We start from the raw sequence: 24,614 nt of genomic DNA, 5'->3' as shown, positions 1-24,614 counted from the left end.
GGTTTTTAAAACATTCTAAATCTGGTGACAGTAACTAAGACTTCATATACTACATGTGCACACAGAACCAGACACACACATGCGTACACAAAGAAGTAGACACACACGTGTGTGCACACATGCACACACACGCACTTGGCCAGTCTGCTGGGCCACAGGACAAGTCCAACCCAACAACACCTTGGGCCTGCCACAGCTCCTGTATTTCCCTAGGAAGCCAGTGCCAGGGCCTTGGCCTGGAACCCACCCATCAGCCAGCTGCAAGGGTGGCACTAGGGGGGTTGGGGGGGCTATGGCCACCCCAAAATTCGCCTTAGCCCACCCTGTGCGGCAGAGCCTGCAAAGCTGCGTGCTCCTGGGTAGGGGGCTAGGCTCAGACTGGGGCAGGCAGTGGCTGGAGCCAGAGGGATGGCTACGGGGGATCTAAAGTGAACTTTGAGGTGGCCATAGCCTCCCCCACCCCATGGGCTTCAGACCCCAGTTGGGCTTTGTGCCAACTTTGAGCCGGTCCCTCCCCCACTGTCCACCCGGTGCACTGCTCCAGCCCCTAGGGGTGAGCTGGCCAGTAGCCTCCAGTGAGCGGCCCTCCGCAGCGCCTTCTCAGGCCCAGGCCCTGGCCCCTGGCTAGGAGCTGCAGGCAGGCAAGGCTGGGGCAGCTGCAGCAGCTATTCCCAGGGCCCCGGGGGTTTCCCGCAGCCAGGCCCTTACACCCAGGGCACTTCCACCCCTCCCCACTCATGCTGCACCAGTGGGCAGGGAGGCCGAGCTTAGAGCCAGGAGCCCCCCAAGCCAGGCAGCATCCCCCGTGGGCAGGGCGGCTGCACCCCAACTCTGCAGAGCTGCGCAGGCTGGGTCCCACCTTGGGTACTGCTGGGTGCCCCTGCCCATCCACCTGCCTGCCGCGGCCCAAGCCCATGGAGCCCCAGGGCAGCTCGCTTTCCGCCCAGCCCCCCTTCTCCAGGGGTTGGCCTGTCCCCAGTGCCTCCCCCCACACTGCCCAGACTCTGCCCCTGGTGCCCTGGTGCTGCCCCTGCCCGGCTGGGACAGGGCATTGAGCCTCGGGACCAGAGCTGGGAGCCTCCTCTGCAGTGCCTGCCTGGGCCACAGCCCTGCTCCCTCCAGAAACCAGGTCGGGCTGGAGGGCACAGCAGAACAGAGCCAGGGTCCCTGCCTCTCTTCCCCTAACTCTGTCCCCCCGGTGCCTGCCACGGCGCTGGGCCCTGTGGCTGCTCCAAGGAGCCTGAACCCAAAACTTCAATGGGTTTTTTTGTTTGTTTAAACAATTTCCCGCACCTCTCTTGGTGTCCCGGGGAAAATGTCTCCATGCACCACTAACTGGCACACATGCCAGGGGTTGCTGATCTCTGCCCTAGAATGCTGCAGATGCCATGCAAACAGGAATTCAGTGGCTGGGAAAGGTTTGGCCTCTGCCCCTCTGAGGGCCCCAGAAGGTGGCTGTCAGTGCTTGTGCTCAGTGTGGAGTTGGGAAGCATTCCACCCCCTCGGCTCTCTTGGGCTTTGCCTCCAGCTCTGTATATATAGACACATGAGGAGAGAAAATAACCTCCTCGGGGCTGAGGTTCCAAGGACAGGGCAGGACTTTACATAGAACAGAATGAGGGTTACTGTATCACCTTTCAGACTATAGGCAGCTACAGAAAGCTGGGATTAGAAATGGGGACTTCAGAAAGCTGGGATTAGAAATGGGGACTTCTGCTTGCTTACTACTCATACTGGTGTAAATCAAAAGGAATTCCATGTGAGCCAATAGAAATACACTGCTGTGAAAGTGGTGTAAGCAGGATCAGAGTTGGGTCCTGGAAGTGGAGTGACCTACTGGGACAAACATGGTCTGCCTGGATATCTTCATCTGTTCAGCAGTAGCTAACAGGCCTGATGGATAGTGCTGGCCAAGATGTTAGGTTCTGCCCAACTCATTGGTGTCTTTGAACCTGGAGTAGGAGCCCAATAAGAAATACTCTCCTACTGCAGAGTTCCCTCCGTTCATAACTTTCTGCAATCATGGCCTCTCCTCCACCTCCCTGAATCTCTTTCTTTCTTTCTATACCGCCCTAACTTTTCCTTGGCTCCATGGATCATTTGTATCTATACCTCCAGTGAGTATGGAAGCATCGTGCCTACTGCTGCCGGGTCTTTGTGTATGTCCATGATGTACTCTGATGCCAGCTTTCCTCTCTTCTATGCAACTGTAACTCTCTGCCACTGCTTGGGTTGAAAAATCAGTTAGGAACCAGTGGGATGGAGGCAAGGGAAGGAACCAGAGAAATTCAAACCTGGGGGAGGTGAGCATGACAACAGGTCTCTCCTCTTATAGCAACATTTCTGGCCACCCCAGGCTTCAATCTGTTTCCAAGTAATATCCATTTCTTGGGCATGAACTTCTTCCCTCGTGATTATCTTCCATCCAGAAAGCCTCGGACTGGAACAGGGCTGATTTTAACATCACATTGGTGACAGGAGGAAAGAGCCTTGGTTGAACTTGCATTTCTCTCTCTCTGGAGGAGGCCCATGACCAAAACCAGCACTGCAAAGGCCAGGCACAAAGAAAAGCAACTCAGCTCAAAGGATAGGTGTTGCTATTCAGGTGGTTAGGACAGGAAATCTGGTTTGTGTGGAGGGAAGAGAAATTGGGGTGGAGGAATGGGGCATGGGAAAAGGAAAGGTAGCAAATGGGATTCACACAAATAGGACATCATGAATGGCGCATACAGGAGGGAACTGGTTTCCATTGCCCATTCTTCTCCAAGCCCCTTATTTGATCTAAATCGGGGTGGGCAAGATATGACTCTTGGGCTGAATCTGGCCTGTCAGGCCATTCTATCCAACCAAAGGGACCCCTTAAAATTTAGAAAATACTTATCTGCTCCTGGCTGCCTGTCAAAGATTACAGGAGACAGGGGCAGTAGGACCCAGGGAGAACCGGCAGCAGGAGCCAGGATCCCAGCCCCGCCCCACCCCCAGCCATTTCCTTGCCTTCCTGCCCCTGCACTGCTCCAGCACCATGTGGCTCCGGGCTGCATTGCTGGACTGAGAGCACGGGGTTGTGCCGGTACCCCGGTGTGTGTATTTATCTGTGTCTGTGTAGGGAGGGAGTGTGTGTATGTGTGTTAATAGGGTGAGTCCCACATGCACAACTCACCGTACACATGCAACCACACCCCCACCTTGCACTTCCATACACGCAGCCCCCCACATCCCCTCACACACCCCAGCCAGACTCCCCCAACATGTAGCCCCCACAAAGCCCATATCCACCCATGCCCCACATATAAATAGATTTCATAGACATTAGGGCTGGAAGGGACCTCGTAAGATCATTGGATCCAGCCCCCCGCCCAAAGGGCAGGAAGTCAGCTAGGGTCAAAGGATCCCAATAAGATAAGCATCCAAATGTTTCTTAAAAGTGTCCAGAGTAGGTGCTTGCCCCACCTCTGGGGGGAGTCTATTCCAGACCTTGGGCACTTGGACAGTCAATAAGTTTTTTCTTATGTCCAACCTAAAATGGTCTTCCAGCAGTTTGTGACTGTTCGACCTTGTCATCCCTTGGGATGCTCTGATGAATAGGCATTCCCCGAGATCCTGATGCACACCCCTTGTGTACTGATGCCAGCAAGTCACCCCTGAGCCTGTGCTTTTCCAGGCTGAAGAGTCCCATGGCTCTCAGCCTCTCTTCATAAGGCCTGTTTTCCTGACCTCTGATCATGTGTGTGGCTCTCCTCTGAACTCTTTCAAGCTTCTCCACATTCTTCTTGAATTGTGGAGCCCAGAATTGGATGCAGTACTCCAACTTCGGCCTCACCAAGGCTGAGTACTGTGGGAGGATGACATCCTGGGTCTTACTTGAGATGCACCGGTAGATGCAAGCTAGAGTTTTGTTTGCTTTGCCAACTGCAGGATCACATTGGTGGCTCATGTTCATCTTGTGGTCAATCATGACCCCCAAGTCTCTTTCGGTAGTGGTGCTAGCAAGTGTAGCATTGCTGAGCCTATAATTGTGATGTGGGTTTTTTCCCCCCTGAGGTGGAGCACCTTGCATTTCTCCATATTGAATGCCATCAAGTTTTCATTCGCCCACCTTGCAAGCCTATCAAGGTTGGCCTGGATCACCAGCCTATCCTCAAATGTGGATACTTTTCCACAAAGTTTGGTGTCATCAGCAAACTTGGCCAGTCCACTTCTGACACCAAAGTCCAGATCGTTTATAAAGACATTAAAGAGTACAGGTCTGAGAATGGAGCCTTGGGGACACCACTGGTCACCACGCACCATGTTTATTTGGTTCCATCAACTACCACTCTCTGGGTCCGACCTTGGAACCAGTTCCCCAGCCATCGGACTGTAGCGTAGTAGAGGACACAGTTGCCCTATTTTTCCATAAGGAAATGATGGGACACCCGGTCAGAGGCTTTTTTAAAGTCCAAATATATGATATCAACCTCTTTTCCTTTGTCCAGGTGATACATCACCTGGTCATAGAAGGAAACGAGAATGATCAGGCAAGACCTACCCACAACAAACCCGTGCTGGCTATCCCTCAGAATGTTGCCTTCTGTTAGCCTGTCAAGAATAGTATCTTTGATAATTTTTTTCCAAGATCTTTCTAGGGATTGAGGTCAAACTGATTGGCTTGTAGTTGCCCAGATCTTCTTTCCTCCCTTTCTAGAAGATTGGCACCACATTGGCCCTGTTCCAATCTTCAAGTACTTCACCCGAGTACCACGAATTTTCAAATATCCTGGTCAGTGACCACACTATGATGTCTGCCAGTTCCTTTAGCACTTCTGGGTGCAATATCTCCTCACACACCCAAATGCTTCCTCACCCCACACCCACACCCTCCCCCACACCTGACATACTCACACAGCCACAGTCTCCCACAAACCTATACCCCCCCAACAATATACAAGAGTAAGACTTCATTTTAAGCTATTATATACAATCACCTTGATGTACACTACAGAAACACATGTAAAGCGGGACAAAAATATTTTTTTAAATCAAATTAATTAATGTTTTAGTTGTTCACTTTTTAGAATATAATTTTTTTTTCTGGTTCTGGGATAGCAAAACCCCTTGCTGAAAGGAGTATTTCTGGGGGAAGGGGAGGGACTTCTGGTGGCAAAGGTCAGGAGTTAGGGGGCAGGACTTCCAGTCCCAAGATGGCAACCAGGGGGCGTGGTACATGTCAAGGGGCGGAGCTACCCATGCGGCCCTTGACAGCTTGCAAAACTCGGTAAGTGGCCCTCCACCCAGAATAATTGCCTGCCCCTGATCTAAATGGTCCCCCGTATTGTCTCCTCTTCAGACCTTCCTTGTGGCTGGTCTCTGGTTGTGTTCCGCCACCCAGAGCAGTGACTGCATTTTGCAGACACCCAGCTACTGTTCTTTTTCCACCAGCACAAATCCCTTACATTCATATGCATGTCATGGCAGGGAAGAGAAGTTCCCTGAGCTGCAGAATGTAGCTGCTACATATGCCTTACAGGAAGAAGAAAATAATCCTTCCAATGCTGCCCAGCATGGACAGTATTTGCAAGCTGGGCCTGAAACAAGTTTCTATGTGTCCTCCTGTACACAGCAGGTAGGCACCTGAATGGGGCCACTCAGAGGAACACTTAGAATCACAGGAAAGTAGGGCTAGAAGGGACCTCAGGAGGTTGACTAGTCTAACTTCCTGCTCAAGCCAGGTTCATCCCTGAGCAAACCATCCTAGTCAAGCGTTTGTCCACTTAAACTGCTGCAAGAGGGGCTACTGAGACCTGGACAACTGGTTATCCAGGTAGGGTGCTAACCCAATCCATAACCAGCCCCAAGATCACCAGGACATGGTGCAAACCTTTGGCCCTTTATGACTTGTAATGTGCAGAGTTGGGCCAGAAGTGAAGAACCTGCTCTTTGTTCAGCCATTTATACTTGGCTGAAGCCCCAGCAGCAGCCTAAGCCAGTGGGTAGCTGGCTGTGATGATGTTTTACACTTAGACTTCGCACACCCATAAATGACTACCCATGGAATGAGGATCCCTGTGCCTGGCTCTCAAGCAGCACCTACAGCAGGCAGAGAATCTTAAAGGCCAGACTGTTCACTTACTTGCAGCTGTGTTATGCTGGCATGGTGTCATGTCATTACTCTCAATTCACACGAGAGTGAGAGGAGAATACGGACCTTACCATCTGTCAACTGCCTTGTGCGTCAGCTGTGTTTGGGATCCTTGGGGAAGGAAGTGGTGCTTACTGCAGTAGTGAGTGGAGAAGGAAATTAGGTTATTCCATGGGCACAAAGGAGGCAGTGGCCAGCTGCAAGAGAAGAAGTGATAGGAGATGGGCTTCCAGTCCCTGTGAGGTGAGGTGATTACTGTGAGGTGATTACTGTCTGTGTCCTCTTCATCATCCTGATTCCCAGAGCATTGCTCCTCTGGGGTTTGCATTCAGGACCTATGAGGGCTCAATTCACTCTCACCCTACATTCTGCTCAGCCATTTATGCCACTGCATTGATCTGACTGGGAGGGTTTGCACACATTTTACACCAGGCCAAAGGGAATCAGCCTACCATGAGGCTCTCCTTTGATGATCCATCATTTCATTTTAACTCTGCAGTTTTTTTTATTAGATCCTGCCTCATTCAGTGCATGGGTGGGTGGGGGGCATGTCTTGGACTATGAGTTGGCCCTGCCATCAAGCAGGCTGTGATCTGTAGGACTCTGGCTTCATTTGCTAAAAAAGTTGGGATGAATAACCCTGGAGCGGGTAGGCCTCAGCCTGTCTTCTCCAGGTGGGGTGACACAAAGTCAGGCAGCTGGTTATAGAAGGAATAATGGTGAAATAGGGATGGGGATGTGGTGACAGGATCAAAATCGGGGCACCGGAAGGGAAGACTGGGCAGAAAGCTACGGACTGTGCCTACCTCTCAAGGAAAGTTCTCTGGCTCTGGTGGAAGCTGCCCAGAGGAACTCTGCCTGGAGATGGAAAGTGCCCCTTTTCCCTGCCATGTGCTCTGTACCCTTTCAGATTTGAGGCACCCCTTGGCACACTTGAGGCAGCACTGAGAAAATGTCAGCTCTTTGTTTTCACTCTGTTTTTGACTACAGAAAAATAATAGAGTAAACCATCTGTTGCAAAGAACTCAGACCACAACAGGTCAGGAAGCTTTTAATAGTATGGGTTCCTATTTGAAAACTCTTTTATCTTGTGAATCATATTTGCACCCCTAACACTGCTAACACTGTGGGGCACCCTTGAAAAGATCTTAAGGCATCCGAGGGTGCCACATCACCCTGGTTGAGAATCATTGGAGTAGGGCATTGGGGGAGGAGAAATTACAAGGGTGTGGAGTAGGGGATAGAAGTTTAGAGGAAGCAGTGGCGTGCAGGGTGAGGTGGGTGCAGAAGGTGCCATGCAGTCAAGTGAGGTTCAAGGGTGTGCAGGGCACACAGGGATATAGGATAGCGCAGGAGGGGGAGGAATTATGAAGGTGTAGCATAGTATTGAATGGGAAAAGAACACTGCTTTTATACAGAGGGAGAGGAGCAATGGTTTTGACAAGCCAGGCACCCTCATGGTGTTTGGATCAGGACTGCAGGAGCAACAGGAGTGCTGAGGTGCACTCTTTTCCTTTCCTCCTCTCCCCTGTGCTGGTGCTATCTGAGACCCATGTACTCTGTGCTGTCTACTATTAATAACCTCAGGATGCCTGTGTGACCAGTCTCCAGGAGTCAAATTCACAGCACTCCGCATCAGCACTCTGTGCTGTGCAGACCTGGACTAAGAACGTGTGCCCTGGGTGAGCAGGGGCTGGGAGCCGAGCCTCCTGCAAAGTGCCCAGAGGAGGGACGTGGAGACCATCCTGCCATTCCGCTGCAGCAGGGCCCTGGGAAAGGGGTGTGTATATGTGTCTGAGCCTGGCACTGGGAGCCTGAGGTGAGTTCTTCTAACAGCAAAATAACAACCCCAGAGCCTAGAGAGAAGAGGACAAGGGCAGAAATGGAGCTAGAAGGTAGAGACCAGCCTCACACTGCAGCCTGGGGCCAGGAAAGCAGTGCTGGAAAGTTTGCTGCAGATTGGTGGGGAGGAACTGTGCTGCAGAGCACAGCCCAGTTGCAGGAAAGCTGTGTTTCTTGCCCCAGCTCTGTGCTTAGGATAGTAGTTGGGTGCAAGACCATGGTAGCCTCTCTCTTTGGAGTCCCTGAATGATCTATCATCCTGGCTTAGCCAGGGGACAACTGAATACTGCAGGATTCCTGTCCTGCCTGGGATTCCCTCTCCTCTCCTGGGCTCAGTGAGCACTATAGGTTCCCCTGGCCCTGAGCCTGCCTGGGAATCAGTGAAGGATTAGAGAGAGGACACAGCAGGCTTCCTTCAGTCTCACCCTGGGATTACTGTATTGTGTTAACAGAGCTCCACCCCTAGTGGGATGACCTCTCCCCACCTACTGCTGGGAGTTCATATTTCAGGCAGGCAGATTTCTCTCCCTTTTCCCACTCTAAAAATTCCCAGTCCCTCCCCCACCCAGGTATCCTGGCAGCATCATGCCTGTCCTGTCAAACAGCACCCTCCCCTTTTTATATAGCTAAACAGATGTCTGGCTGCTCAGAGGAGAATGCATAGTGTATGCTTTACACTGCACCTGCTGACACTTTATTTGGGAATATACCATGGTTGGCACTTTTATGATGTGAACTTCATGGAGATGCTATCAATAGAAAGTAAACCCTGGAAATCAGGAAGAAAACCTAACCCAGGAGAATACCATACTTGCCAAGAGCAAACAGAGCTGGTCTGGTCTGGCTGAGCTGCTATTAGCACAGGAGTCAATCAGCTGTCTGGCCACCTCTCAAAAGCATGTTCCAAAAGCAAAACAAAAAAATGGAGAAGTACTGATAAATATCTGCATGGCAAAATATGTGCCACAGACATTGCCTAAATTCTTAGGGCACTTGTTTCTTTGTTTTTGTGTTTAACATGGCTCTCAATTTAAAGCATGCAGTTCTGAATCCCAGTGCAAAATGGCAAAGGGGACAAATGACATAATTAGGCTTTCCAGCCAGCTGACTTTTGCAATTTGAAGCTGAAGTCCCTGGAGCTGTGCCAGTTTATAATATCAGCCTAGGATCTGACCCCTAGAAGTTGTTTGTGCCACCTTCACCACCATGCAGGACTGAGGGTGGAGGAAGGTTTGAAATGGATTTGCAGGGCTTTCTTTTCTGCTCTCTCAGCCTTGTAGTTCAAACCTCTCCCCCTACGGGAGACAAGGACAAGATGATGTGTGAAATCAAGTCCCCCAAACCTGAAGGGTCTGTGATACGCTGAATAAATAAGACACAAGTGTACGTGACTTCAAAGCATGGGGGCTTTTCCATCTAGCCTGCTTGCCACTTGTTTCCTTTGTTTAGCTCTTTTGGAGTGGATCACCTACAGTGGTAAAAGACCAGGTCCATTATGGAAAGAAAGATCTCGGCAGCTTGTCATCTGCTCAGTTTTTGAGGGATAGTTCCAACTTTATTAGGACTATCCTATGTTCCACCATCTAAGCTTCCATGTTATTCAAATGTTCAAAGTATCTTCTCCTGGGCAGATACCCCAGCATCATTACAAGCAGATGATCTCCCGCCACCTAATGATATTTACATAGCGTTGTAGCAATTTTATGTTGCCATGGTGTGATGTTGCAATATGACTTTTTGTCATTGTTTGCTAAAACAATAACAGGCATGGTGTAGCACAGTGCTTTAACACTGTGATGTTACAGTGCGGTGTCTTGGTGAGGCAAGATTATGTTATAACAGGATGCTTACTTTGCCATATGTTGGCATACTGTGTCTTGATATTAAGCAACCACAAAGACATCATTACAGCTTGACACGGAAGATGATTTTTTTTAGCAGTTACTCCACAGGTAAGGGTTTGGAGAAGAATCTGGATATGAAACAAGGGCTGCGTGCTTCATCGCAAAGCAGAGGCAGAATACTTGGTTCCATTGTGTTGCTCTAGTTTTCCAGTGTCTCATTCTCTATCTCCTTGTCTCCTTAGACTGAAAGAGAGATTCCTTTGTTGTAATGCCCCTGGCAGGAACTCCTGCTCCCATCAAGAGGAAAAAGTCCACTAAACTCATTGGGAAACTAAGTGAAGAAGGTAAGATGCACATATCTCCCAGAAATTCCTGTTGGTAGGTTTCAGTGAGACATAAAATTACAATTCCAAGATAGAGCATCTGCTCACCTCTGTATCTAGGAAGGTGACACCTGGGAGGTAACAGAATGGTTACATTCCTAACAATGCCCATTGCACAAATGCACCAACTCTGTGGGTGCTCTGGGACTCAAACACCCACCAAAAAAATTAGCAGGTGGTCAGCACCCGCTGAGCCATGCTTGCAGATGTTAAAAAACAAACAAACTATGCTTTACCGGAAGAAGCAGTAGGTTACTTCAACTGAGCTCTGCAGAGTCTGTAGAGATCAGGCACTTCAGCGGAGCTTTTTGGCATTTTTAATCAGCTATTAGAAAAAAAGCCCCACTAAAGCACCTGATGTTTACAGATGCTTCAGAGCTGGCTTGAAGTAATGCACTGCGTCTTCTGGGCATGTGCAGAGCTCGGCACTTGAACACACTGAGTTAAAAGTAAAGTGCCGTTTTGGTTTTTTTGTTTGTTTTTTTACATCTGTAAGCACCCATTGGCAAAAAACAAAGTTGGCACCTATGCTGTTGCAGGTAGTATCCTGTGTTTTCCACTTACTGCTGGCCTCTATTTGGTGCTCTGCAGGTCTGAATTAGCCCTTCAAAGGAGACTGCTAGATGATGATGGGATGGGAAAGGGTAAGGAAGCATGACATATGGGCTGGAAAGAGTCCTGGAAGCATGAAATATGTTCAGAGAAATCAGGGGGAGCATCTGTACTCCAGTGTTCCTGTCCTTCCTTGGAGTCTAATAGGTGAACATGACCTGCAGTGCCCAGGCCAGTAGGTAGGCCCTCCTACATGATTTGTTAGATGCCAGCATATAACTGTACCATATTTTATTAGTCTTCCCTCCACAGGGGTTAAGTAATCCCTCTGGGCCAAACTCTAAGATGAATCATTGGCTACTATGGAGTTACTACAGTGGAGTTACACCAGATTTAAATCATGGTAAATGAGAGCATAACGTGACTGCTTAGCCATGCCTGTGTACTTGTCCCTTTAATGAGCTATGCGGCTGTACAGATCCCTCAGTCATTATCCGTGGCCCTCATTTGCTTTTCTTCTGTAGAGTAGAAGCTCCTTGATTCTGGCACTCACTAGTCATAGGGTCAAGTTCTTCATCTGAGATAAATGAGGGGGAATGCAAGCCTGTGTCCTGCAGGACTGGAGGTACTTTTCCTTCAGCGCTGTCTGTGCACATTGGAGTGGATAACATGGAAGTAGCAGACACACCCTTTTTATCCAAGGTTTCCATAGAATTGCAAAGCAAGTAACAGGTTGTTATTCCTTCCTCATCTCTCAAAGAGGATCTCTGGAATCTGCTCTGCTAGGGAGAATGGGGCTAAGAGCACTATTATATAGCCTTTCAGGTTCATCCCTAAAGCCCTGTATTCATATCAACAAGCAAATATGGCCCTGTGTATATAACAGTGCTCCTTTTAACTAGCTGTGTATCCAAATACATCCTATGTTCAGGAGAATGGTTCTCTTTCCTTCGTTGGGGAATGGTGCTGTATGGAGCTGGCTTGTTGAGGAAAGAATCCTTTCAGGGATTTTGCTCATGTGTCAGAATTTGTCCAAAGGATGCAGGGTTCAGCATGACATCCTTGCCAATGACTCTTAAGGGCAGGAAAACAGTCACCTGTCTTTGTGGTGTAGCCACCTGATCTGTCACTATTATTATAAGCTGCTGTAACTCCACTGAAATGAATGGAATACAAAAACCAGGCCTTCAATCTAAGTTTATTGCCATGTCAGTAAGAGTTAAAAGTAACCAACAGAGTTTAAAAAGAGGACTTTCTCTTGCTTAGGGTAGATAAAGAAGGTCTAAAAAGCTTGTATTTATGTTTAAACCCTACATTTCTTCTGCTCAGCCTGTCCCTGGAAAGGGCTAATGGGATTGCAATACAAGGGACTGGAGGCTAATGAAAGGTGAAGAATTGGTTAAGGGAGGGCCCTAGCCTCAGATTTAGCTAGGCTGTAGTGCAGGACCTAGCACAGAATGAAAGGCAGCCTAGCATGGAGTGAATGAAGGGAAACTGCCCCTTTCATTTATCCAGGGGACTCAGCAGATCTGTAACTAGATAAGAGCTGCCAATCAGGAAAGTCCTAATGGCATCATGACCAACTGCGAAATACAGCAGAGATCATTTTAAAACAAAAATAAACTCTATAATTAACTACAGGGAATTATTTTTCAGGCATGCTCATGAATTAAATCTCAGCCATTTGCATGGCTGCCTCTTAGGGCTTATTCCAGTGGTGTCCCAGTTTTGTCCTTGCTTCTTGCTTGTCATCATTGTTTAAAAGTGTAAATGGCTTTCAAGTGAACAGACCTCAGAGCAGTGGACAATTCAGGTAACTGAAAAATGGGATGTGTCTGCAGTAGTAATGCTTTACCATACATGCATCCAGATGTATTTTGAATGGGAATTAGGGTAACTTGCTTTGATAGATGTCCAGAAAACCATCAGGACAAGGAAATCTGTGTAGGCCTGTTCCATTACTGGAACCTTTCTAATGTAGACAATGCTTGGCTTGTGCATGGGTGCTGGGGAATAAGAGAACAGAGAGCATGCTAAGGTGCACCTTCTGGTATGTTTTTTAGTCATGCCACAAGAAGGGTCCAAGCTGAACCTGGGGAAGAAGATCAGCATCCCCAGGGATGTGATGCTAGAAGAGCTCTCTCTCCTCACCAACAAAGGATCTAAGATGTTCAAACTACGCCAGCTGAGGGTGGAGAAATTCATATATGAGAATAACCCTGATGTCTTCACTGACAGTTCAGTGGTAGGTCAGAGAGTGCAACCACAGCTGGTTCATTACATATGGGAATAGGTGGGAAAGTTGAATTGCTCTGCTTTTGCCTTGGGAATGGGAAGAATCCTTATGGTGTGGAGTCTATTGGTGAGAAGTGTGGGGGAAGGCCATGATTGCAAACAAGCTCAAAGAGTGACACTCCTTTGTGTCTCAGCATTAGTTTCCTTCAGGGCACATTGGGGACCCATTAATGAAGCAATGTCAGTAAAACTCAAATGGGGAGAATTATAAATTCTATAGATTGCCAGAGCTGTTTACCAATAAGTACATGAGTGTTGATTGTTTTAATCATTGCATTTCCCTTCTCCCACCAGGAATAAGTGCTTCATTCAGACCTGAATTCAGACCCCTGGGTTCTGTTCCATTTTCACTGTAGGCCATGGTATTTTTAATTCTTCTTTGTCTTAGGCTTCAGTTCACTTTTGAGAGAATATCCATGAAGTAAAATTCAGGTACAGGCCTCTAGCTGCCGACACTGTAGTTATTCTGTGTTGTTTACTGGGAACTTCTGGGTAGAGCAGTAAGCCTAACATCCTACTTTATTTTCACTATTGTTTTTTCTTGTCCATAACAGTGCAAGAAGTGAGGCACATCCAGTTTCTCCTACCCCAAACTAAGTTCGTTATTTAAGCTTAAAAATTGAGGCTAGTCTTTTCTCTTTTTGACCAAAGATTTCTACCACCCTCCCCCCATTTCAGGAGTTTGAGTTACTGAAGCAGCAGAAAAACAAAATTGCAAATGCTGACTCAATATCTCCTTCCCCTGCCTGTTCCTTAAAGCTTTAGTTTCTTCTCATCAGCCCAGTTGTTCTCCAATCCAAAGGGTCTTAACTTAGGGAGGTAACAACCCCCCCCCCGAAAAAAAAACACCAAATCAAAATAGAGGGTCCAGAGCAATCCACTTGTACTGGACTGAAGTGCAAGAAACCACCAAGCTAAGCCACAAACTAAGGGCAGACAGTCAGAAAATAGAGATCTAAATTAGAGTCAGGAGCAAAGGAAGTGGAAATCAGGATCCATCAAGTAATTTTGTATCAAAACACATCCAGGCTTGAGTCTGGAGCAAGAAATCAACCAACAGAACCCAGAAACAACAACCAAAACCTAGGCAGAAAGATTTATATCCTACTGAGTAACCTAGCAGTTACTGAAAGAAATTAAAAAAATTAGGAAGCCATACCCATATAGGCACCTGGGGCCAGCTGTAAATTATTAGGCTGCTGGAAGCCAGGCCCACTCAGGTAACCAGGGCCAGCTGGGGCAACTTAGCTGGCTTGCTGCCCTAGTTTCTGACACTAAAGCAGAAAATAAAGAGACTTTTTCACCTTATCAATAGCAATTTGGGGAGAAGGATTTGGAGAAAATTAAACTGAAGGAGAAAGAGTCTATTAAACAATAAGCAGGAATATTGAATAGGGTAGCTTTGTGTGTACTCCTGACGTCAGGAGCAAAGGAGGTGGAAACCAGGATCCATTAACTCCTGCTTCCACCCCCTTTGCTCCTGAAGATGGGGTCAAAGAGGACGAAGCTAGACTGTTCAAAAGAGGATGGAGCTAACCTGTTCTCAGTGATGGCAGATGACAGAACAAGGAGAAACAGTTTCAAGTTGCAGCAAAGGAAGTTTAGGTTAGATATTAGGAATAATTTCCTCACTAGGAGGGTAGTAAAATACTGGAACATGTTACTCAGAGTGGTGGTGGTGGAATCTCCATCCTTGGAGGTTTTCAAGACTTGAGTAGACAAAGCTTTGGCTGGGATGATCTAGTTGGGGATGGTTCTGCTATGCTACACGGGGTTCCACAAACTAGGGTGAGGCTCAATGCTGGGGAGCCTTTGGCTAGTTTGTCTCAGGTTTCTCTCTAGTGGGTTATGGAATAGAGAAAATCCCACACAACTTACTGATTCGTTTGATGCACTGGCTGGGGGAGTAGTTAGTTGATTGCATGATTTCACAATGATTACACACTTAATTCATACAACACAATTTTATTTTAAAATTATTTGCTACACATATAACACTGCTTAGCTTTAAGAAATACCACAAACATTAAGAACACAATAACTACATATATCAGAAACAATGCTCTAAATGCACTCCTTTAAAACAATTACAATTCAAAGTTAAATTTGAATCAATACTATTATTTTCATAATATACTTACAATCCTAGAATTCTGAGAAGCCAAACACCTAAATATGCTTTCATTCCTCAGTAGTACAATTTAATGGGTTGGCCTCAGTAGTACGGTTCAATGGGCTCGCCTCAGCAATACGGTTCAATGGGCTGGCTTCAATACTGATAGGACTAAGTCCCCTTCCTTCAGTCCCTTTCGGGCGCTTTGCAGCTTCAGCGTGACCTAAGAGATTCGTGTTCACGGAGAGGGTGGTTCAGGTGATCAGTCTTGCGATTCTTCCTTCGTTGTTCTGCAAGTGAGGTTACCTCCAAACTGGGACAGTAGGTTACAGTTTTTATTGAGTGAGTTGCCGTCTTGGGCCCCTCCTACCCAAACCTGTCACTACTCCCAAATGTGGGCTCAGATCTTACTTAACAGATTCTTTTGCTTGGTAATCAGTTTCTTTTCTTGACCATTTTAATTACTTTCGGGAATTTCCATATCACTGAATTGACTTTTATTTCCAATCTTTTAAAAGGCTCCTAGGGTTTGATTTCTCGGAATGTGGGATGTTTGCTTAAGGGTCATTTTTAGGGTAACTTTGTTAAAGGCCTCTAAAGATAAAATTCAAGAGTTAAGACTTTGAGCAAAGTCAGGACCTTCTGCACGTAGACCAAAACAATGGCCTAGATAAGAAGATGAATCTTGTCTTCCTAAACTGGCTAATGGGCAACTATTACAAACATTCAAACTATTTCATTCAATATGACAATGTTGTCCATCCATACAGTGTTCTACTGCCCAGATGTACTGTGCCATTAATTTCTGTGCTTTGAACTTCTTGGATGGCTGGTGCCAGAAAAGTGCTCAACATTGGTACACATATTTGGCAGCCCCTGGAAGATGTTTAGTGAAAAAAAAAAAATAGCTGACCCAATAGCTTTAAGCAAGCTACTACTGCTTCAAAACTCTTTCTCCAACTGGCCAGTTGATGCACTGAAGTTTGCAGCAGGGATAAGAGAAATGAGAAAGGCTCAGAGACCCCAAATAAACATAAGGCTCACAAAGTGTGACAGAAACAATGAGGCCTCATATTAGATTTCAAAATTCCCATGCAGGTCTCATAGGAGAACTGAGCTGGGGGAATGAATGGCTGAAACCCAATTTTCAAAATATGAGTGTGTCTATTTCTAGGTACCCAACTTGAAAAAAGCAAGGGTAATGAAATGTGACACAGAAGGCATTTTGAGTGGGGCACCCAGAAACCCGAGGCACCCAAAAGTAGAAAATATTTTTGGCAATGTGTGCCTCTGAACCAAGGACCGCTTGGTGAGAATGACTGTATCCCAAAGATGGGAGGACTTTGCACTATATTTTATGCATTAAGTACTGCATTTTACTGCACACACTTTTTATAGAGGATCCTGTTCACTGTATGAAAACAAATCTGTACTCTCCCATGGTGAGAAAGGAATTTAGCTAAGAAACCCATTTGCCTGTGTGTAATGTCTTTCTTGGTAGGGATACTATTGAAATGATGCTGGAAATGCTTCTGTGGGGAAAGGTATTTGGGGTTAAAGAAGATCCCAGAAACTCTGAAATGTCCTGCTTGGCCTCACTACAATGGAACAATGAAAGTGCCTCAAACTGGAGCTGTTTTCTTTTTAAAAATCTACTGAGACTCCATTTCAGATGCACCTTTTTCCAGACAAGTACAGATAATCACTGTCTGCTGTCTTTTACAGGCAGGGTTCAATCTGTTTTACCAGCCCCAGTCAGGACTAGATTAATAGGATCAGGAACATAACTGTTATCATCCAATGGTTGCTTGGTGTGAATCAAGTCTGTTGGGCTCTCTCCATTATTTTAATAGATGTGTCTTCATTACAAAATCCATCACCACAGCTGTCACTAATTAGCACCCTTTTTGGCAGCTTAATCAGAGGGACTGAAAGCTGAATGGGAAACAAGGACCGAACTATTTTCTTCCATGCAGATGTTTTGTTGGAGCAGGCATGGGGGGTTGTGTGCAGACAGTTTATGCTACTACCACCCGTGGTCTGATTACCTTTTCCCAAGTTTGCAATACAGCAGCTGTCACCAAATTAATTTGATAAAGACTTTTTGGGCTCTAATATTTCTATGATTCTATCTTCTCATCCCTCCCTTTCTCCATCTCCAGCCTGGGGAAGGACATGAAAGGAAGGCTCTCATAGAGCGGAATGAAAAGGAGCTGACGTTTTCAGTGAAGGAGCAAAGTGTTTTTACTGCTGCCTTAAACTACTCTCCTACTGCCATTCATTTTCTTGTCCTGTGTGCCTGTCCATGAAGGAGACCCTGTGCCAAAGTGCAGTGTTCCACAACCTGAACAATGTTTCCTTTGTACTTAGGCTGGTGGATTTCTGAGCTTCCTTCCAGGAAATTCCCAAATCATACTTAGAAAAAGGAAGGGGTAGGTTGGGACGCCATAAGGGGATCTCCTTGTTCCTTAAACAGAAGCTTTACCAGGTTGGTAACTTGACGTAAGAAACAGGACAAAGGGAAAGGTTTTTAAAAATAAACACGTGCCGTATAAGGGTTCCTGGAGCAGCTAGTGCTGGAGCCATAAACTTTCTACACAAGGTAGGAAATCTTAGCATTCCCTGATTCATCCTCTCCTCCTGCTCTTTCTGAACAATCACACCAGATAATCACACCACTCTCCCTGACTTGGAAAAGGTTTTCATTTAGGCTTTGGGTACTGTGTACATATAAATGTCAGATGTCCCCATGCTGGAGTGTACACTTGGTAGGAAAAGAAAGCACCAAGTGCTGGTCTCACTCAGCTGAAAGCCTTGTCTCTAGAAAACCAGTCAAGATGATTTGCTTGCAGGAGACCATCCAAGAAGAGTTTAGTCTGTTATCTTCATAGAAGTATAGGGTTGGAAGGGACCTCAGGAAGCATCTAGCCCAAGCCCTGCACAAATGCAGGATGTGCTGTTCCTGAAATAGCCACAGGACGGAATGGTTAGTCTGATGTTCTGTTCACATTACGTATGAGAGATATCCAGGCTCCCCGGGAAAGGTTAGCGCAGATAATGGGAGTGAAACATCTTGTCTATTCCTAGTTTTGCTACTGACTCACTGTGTGAATTTGGGCTCTCTCTGAACTTCAGCTTTGCCATGTGTGCAATGCAGATGATGCCTACCTCATCGGCATAGCACTGAGAGGCTTAATATGTCACCGTGTCTGCTAAGTACTTTGTGATACTGTCTCCCTATGTATATGCTGCAGCCTGGGGAGGCAGGGAAGTGCTATCCCCAATTTACAGAGGATCTGAGGTGCAGGGCAGATTTATTAGCGACTAACTGAAGTTCTAGATCTCATGGATTTCAGTTTGCTCTTAAGCCATTGGACCATCTTTCCTACCCTTAGCTAGAAAGCGCTACAGAAAAAGAAGTGATCTTTTTCTGTTGATAAAACGCAGCCTGTTTCTAGGTGTGTAGGTAACAGCTGAGAGGGAGAGACTACTTGGTTCTGCTGTTTTCCCTTCAGCTCTTTACATCTAGATCCAAAAACAAAGCAAGTTAAAGGCCTCTATACACCTTGATGGCAGGGGTCTGGCAGTGGAGCTATTAAAGTGTTGCTACAGTTTGAGGCATGAGCTTGAACCCTGCTCTAGCCTTGTGCTGAAGGCTGGTACCTGGTCAGCCAGGCTGGGGAATTGCACGTGATTTTTTGTGTTGCCTCTTTTCCCTAACTATCCCTGTCACTCCTTTGTGTGGTGTTGGTTATAGAATTCGCCACATTTTCACCACACTAACCCTACAGGCTGCTCAGCTTGGACCTTTGACTTTTTATGACACCTTTATGGCTCTATTGGTTTCTTAATACATCTATAGTGAGAAGGAGGGAGGTAACATTAAGCATTCTACTCAAGGAATATCCCTATTTCTAAAACAGGGGTGTCAAGCATGGCTTGCAGGCTGGATCTGGTCAATGGAGATGGGCCATCCAACCCATGAGGCTTCCCAGAGGGTGGGGTGGACAGCATTCACTCCTGCAGCTGCCAGAGCTACTGTGTCAGCAGGATCAGCACCTGGGGGGATAACTATGCTGTCATTTGCCCCGCTGCTAAATATCCCATTTGGGATCCCCCCTGGGACACAGTTCTGCAGCAGTGATACTAACTCCTGGATGCTGGCCCTGTTGCCAAGTTTCTGGGTGGAGATCCTTGGAGACACTAATCTGTGGCTACAGGGTAAGTGGCAGCAGCATTAATTTCTGCCTCTGCCAGCACCTAGGGGGTTAATGCTACTGCCACTTGCCCCACAGCTAAAAGTAGGTTCTACTGTGGTGGAGCACTGCTAGAAGTCTTTTCGACCCCAAGAGACTATGAATAGAGACTCATTCTCCTTTCGATCCAGGAGTGGTGGGCAGAGCAGTCAAGGGGAAAGTATGCGTGTGCAGAGGAAACCAGTCTTAACTCAGCAATTCTGGGATCCACTAGTGAAGCAGTGTGAGATATCTCAGGACTCAATGGACACGGGGACTCAGTTCTCTCATCCAAGAAAATGGTAGTGGGCCGACACAAAATATACACATGTGATTTGTATAATTCTATTTCATGCTTCTACAGCTGTTTTCACCCAAGTACTTCAAAGTGATTTTCTAAGTTGGATAAATCACATAACTACATAGATAAGGAAATGGAGGCAATAAGAGGCAGTGTGACTTGCCCAAGATCAAATAGTAAGTTTTTGGCAGAGCCAAGACATAGGAACCAGGAGTCCAGTGCTGCCCTAATGTTGGACCACGGTGCTTCCCAAGGGAGCGTAAAGTGTTACTGGAATAAAACGTCCTGAAATGTCTGAACATCTGTGATCAGTCTTACGCCCTTCTCTCTTTATATAAACACAGCACTGCTTTAAGGGAGTGCAGCTTCCACGGGAGGATTCCGGAGCACCCTCTCTTGCAGAAAGAACTCTGCGCTCTTTCATGTGCTCTCACCATATGTTTGATAAACCAAACTTTAAATCTCCATGGCCCAAAATAAAGGTGTACTTGGATGGCTGCTGCAGAGTGGAGGGAGCAACAGTAACTTCAGACATTGAGCATTTGGGAAGCTCTTCATCAGGGAGTGGAAATAGAAACACATTTGGTCGCCTCAATCATTCCCTATAGGGAACAGCAAGAAGCCGACAGGGAGCACATGGTGTCCCCTCGCAGGCACCACCCTCAGTGACATCAGGCCCTTGGGATGCTTCAAACTCTTAGTTCCATGAGAGGATCATTTTTCACCACCCGTTTCTTCTGAGGCACATATGGCAGTGCTGAAGGATTAGGAACCCTTCCTGCATAGGCACTCAGCCTCCTGAAGGGTCAGACCCTTAGCCAGGGAAAGCCTTTTCAAAGACACATAAATTAAATCTGCTCAACCAGTCGTGAGGACTGTGTGCATCTGCCCAAGCCAACAGCTGTTCTCTTAGAATATTTTTCATTAAATTTAGGGCTGTTGGGTAGACGGGCCTGGAGAACAGAGATCTCTATCCCACAGGGTAGTGCAGAGCAGGTGGGGGCTGAGCAAGTTTTCCAGCAGTAGTCCCACCCAAGGCTGAGAGAGGAATCCAGTCTTCATTCTCAGTTTGCTCCTTGGCTTTTGGCCTGGACTGCCCATAAGGGGACTGAGCCACCCAGTTCCACCTATGGTTGATGTTCCTGTTCAAATCAAAGCCCTTTCCTCCCAGTTTTGGTTCTGGCTTGGGACTCTTCTTCCTTAGGCTCCTGCGTATTGTAGCCTGTAGCCTCAGACTTAAGGCTGGAGCTACCTTTCTGCACAAAGGAGGGAGTAATGATGCCAGAGACTTACTGATAGATGAGACTTGTTCTGCATGTAGAAACTAAAATGTCTCAGCAAAGGAATCCTGTGCCTATATATCTATTTTCCCCCATTTGTTGGAGTCCCTTACACTTATTGGAAAGGAAATAGGAAGCCCACCCATACTTCACAGAGGCTTCTCTCTCATTTAACAATATTATCACAAGTAATAAAAAGACAAGAAAACAATATCCATCAACATCTATACCCAGTACCGCTATGCCAGGACAAATTTCGTATTCTGGTACTACAGCTCATCATCCTGCTGATGTTTCAGGTACTTTTCTGTGAAAGAGCTGCAAGGAAAAACCTAGCATTCATAATATGAGGGGGAACTGACTGTGTTGTTCTACGGAATGGTACATACAGTAGTTGGATTTAGAGGCCAGACAGGTGAAATTGCTAAAATTGCTGCCTTATGGAGATCTTAAGTTGTAAATGCATGCAGTACCATGTGTTACCCCATTGAGAAGACCATCCTCCTACTTTCCCTCAATACCTACTTGTTCTACCTTTATAGCATTGAGCAACTCCTCAGGCATAGCTACACAAACAGACTTGCCAGCTTCTACGTACAGCCTAAGGCGTGAGAGATGAAACCTTCATGATCACAATTTTCTCCATCCCCAGTGTTTCCTGACATTCAGGGGAACCTTATCTTCCTTGTTCCTAAAATGGGAATGTCAATCAGGCAGGGACAGGAGACATTCCCTAAAGTCCCCCAGAGGCACCAACTCTGTCAGTTTAGCTCACAGATGGCTCAGTGCCTGAGCTGCAGCTTGCATGACCTACTGTGAAGCCCTGGACACTGTTGCTGAAGACAGAGTTATATCATTCTGTACAGAGCCTTGTGGGGTTTTCACTTCTTCTTGTCTATTTTTAGCTAACTGAGCAGCTGGCCTTGGAAGCTGGTTTACAGCCTGGAAAGACTGTCTTTGCTAAACTGTGCTAGGTGTAAGAGATATGTAAAATTCTTAACCCTTTACAGGGCTGTGGAGTTCACATTCAGATTTCCAGTTGGCTACATCTGGGGAACCTATACAGGCAGAATGGAACAAAGTTGCATTCAGCTTGGTGGCTTCTTCCATTACTGGTTCACACACCTATAGACTATCTTCACACCCATATTAAAAGAACATATGTGAAACATTTACATGGATAATATAATTCATATTTTATATTTCATATGTCTATGAGGATACACTTAGTATGTGAGGAGCACATTGTTTTAGCACTTATATGAATCAAGTTCTGATCTTACATTCACTTAATACATAAAACACATCTCATACATGACACACAGCATGGGTATTTGCTTAAATCACTCTGTAGGGAAGCAGGGTGCTACTTTAGAACCACAGACATCCCCTCTTTACAGTGGGCTTTGAGTCCTTCTATCCCAATCAAAGTCAGTGGAATTAAAGTGCTTAGAAGGATCAGGTCAATATCAAGAATAATAAACCCTGTACATGTATGACCACACTCCCTAGATCAAGTCCTTTGTTGGGATGACAGGATGCCTGGCCAGTAATACCCGCTTTGTCTTTCTGATGGATGGAGGTTTCTCCCTTCCCTGACTGCTGACTAGAACTGGTTTCCTAAAGTCTATTAAGCTTATAATAAAAGCTTTTCCATTCCCTTACCCTCCTCTTGTGCAAGTTTTGGGTCTCAATAAAGCCTCAGGGGTTCTTACAAACCAGCCTCTCCCTATGCTTTCTCAAACTGAATAGGGAACCTGCTAGGCAAAGCTGAAGGACTGCAAGTAAGAGGAGAACGTTTCACTTGCATGTTGCAAGGATGCTGGTCCTCACTTATACCATTAGATCCTGACTCTGAACTTTTTACTCCTGTTTTCTTTGTTACCATTCCTTGCCCTTCTCCCTCAGTCCCGACCCAAAAGACTGACTCCTTGCTTTGCCAGCACTGACTACCACCAGTTGCTCAGCCAATGTACCTCAGTTGTGGCTTGCATCTGCTTCTGCTCCCCCAAGCTTGCTCTTCCCTCTTTCTGTTAGTGCACCCTGCTCTAAACACTGGTTTCCTAGTTTTGGACACTCTTACCACTCAGAAAATGTACCACAGCCTTGCCCTGCAGGTCTCCCTGCTTGTTCCTTCTTCAGCCTCTAAAATAGGTCTGTTAATAGACCTCATAAAATTACCTTCAGTAGATCCTACTAATCCTTACCTATTCCTATATACAGAATGACCAATACTAAATTCTAGCACTGGTTTTTGTGATTTAGACTTGGGTCCAGTAGGAGCTAGGGACTTTTTGCACACGCTTTCTGAGCCCCACACAGCAGGTCCGTAAATGGAACACACTCAGTAAGAGTAATTTCTGCCCTTTTTTCTCTTTCTCCAGGATCACTTTCAGCGGTTCATCCCCTCCGTCGGAGGACATTATGGAGGAGAAGCTCATGGCTATTCACATGCCGGCGGGCGGATGGTGGGAGGAGTGACTGCAGGGCAGTATGGGTCTAATAAACTGCACTATCCCCCTGCCCCTCCTCCGAAACCTGGAAGCAAAGGTGGTGCTGGGGGCACTGGACCCGGTCATGCTGGAGGACCAGCGGGCACTGGGGGAGGAGTGGATGGTGGAGGAGGTGACAGTGCTGGAAAAGGTCAGTAACTGTGCATGAAGAATGATGAGTGGGTAAGCCTGTTGGAACTTAGACTTAGCATTTTTAGGGATTGGTAATGGATTCAGCTAAAGAAAAATGTAACCTAAATCTTTTCAAAGCTTGGAAAAGTAGGATGGACTTTTGTTTGATGATTTTGCTCACATCAGTCTGTACTGCTTACTTTGACAAGACATGGTAATAATGAATTAATTCAGAACCAAGGAAGTTGTGGAAAAGCTCATGATTTTCTAAAGTTGACATGGGCAAGTATCACATATTGTCCACTGTGAGGTTTTACAGCTTCTTCTGAAACGTCCCATATTGATTGCTCCTGGAGGCAGGATGCTGGACTAGCTGGTCCATTGGTCCAATTTAACATGATACTCTGTATATACCACATAAATGACCCTGGTTCTCAGATCAAAGAAACATAACTTCATCCACAGAAGTTTAATATAGGCTTAACCAAGAAAATATAAGCAAAACCACCATCAAGGCTTAACCACCAACATTTTTTGAGCGTTACCCATCAGTAATTACTATTCTGTTGTGGCTACTGACATTTGTTCAATATTTTCACTGACTATGTGATGAACAGTACTTTACATTGAATTCAGTCTTTAGTTAATTTGATCCTCTATTTAGTTTGGCCAGAAACTTCTGGAGACAAAACCTTAACATTCTCTCTTCATCATAAACCATGTAAGGAGGTGATACTGAATTATAATTTAGAGCCTAGCAAGGGAAAGTTGCCATTTAGGGTGATCCTAAGGGATTTTGATGTCCAACAGAGGCAGAGTACTATAGGAACTATACTGAATTAGGCATCCAACTCCATTAAACAGCTTTAATAAGTCTTTAAAGTCTCAGTCTGTAATAAGGAAGAATCTAAATTTGATTTTAGATCAGGTCCAGCTTCGGCAGTTCTACATTGGTCTGTGAAAAAAGGATTTGTATAGAAGCCTTCTTCTCCAAACTTGCATGATTCCAGTCTATCATTGTCACATA

The 24,614-nt window shown here is 46.2% G+C and overlaps 1 protein-coding gene across 1 annotated transcript in view; it reads left to right on the top strand.

Moving 5' to 3' along the window:
• The first annotated feature begins 7,728 nt into the window (after nt 1-7,728).
• MYOZ1 (myozenin 1) overlaps nt 7,729-24,614 on the top strand; it is a 20,760-nt gene continuing 3,874 nt past the window's right edge. The window contains exons 1-4 of the mRNA XM_006016261.2: nt 7,729-7,937; nt 10,047-10,148; nt 12,803-12,984; nt 23,348-23,606. Coding sequence (XP_006016323.1) covers nt 10,073-10,148; nt 12,803-12,984; nt 23,348-23,606 — 517 coding nt within the window. The 5' untranslated portion in view covers nt 7,729-7,937; nt 10,047-10,072. The remainder of the gene's footprint in view (nt 7,938-10,046; nt 10,149-12,802; nt 12,985-23,347; nt 23,607-24,614) is intronic.

Source organism: Alligator sinensis, unplaced genomic scaffold (assembly GCF_000455745.1).
Source record: "Alligator sinensis unplaced genomic scaffold, ASM45574v1 scaffold109_1, whole genome shotgun sequence".
NCBI classification, from domain to species: domain Eukaryota; kingdom Metazoa; phylum Chordata; order Crocodylia; family Alligatoridae; genus Alligator; species Alligator sinensis.
The sequence above is the reverse complement of the archived record's forward strand: the minus strand, read 5'-3'. Positions and strand labels throughout refer to the sequence as shown.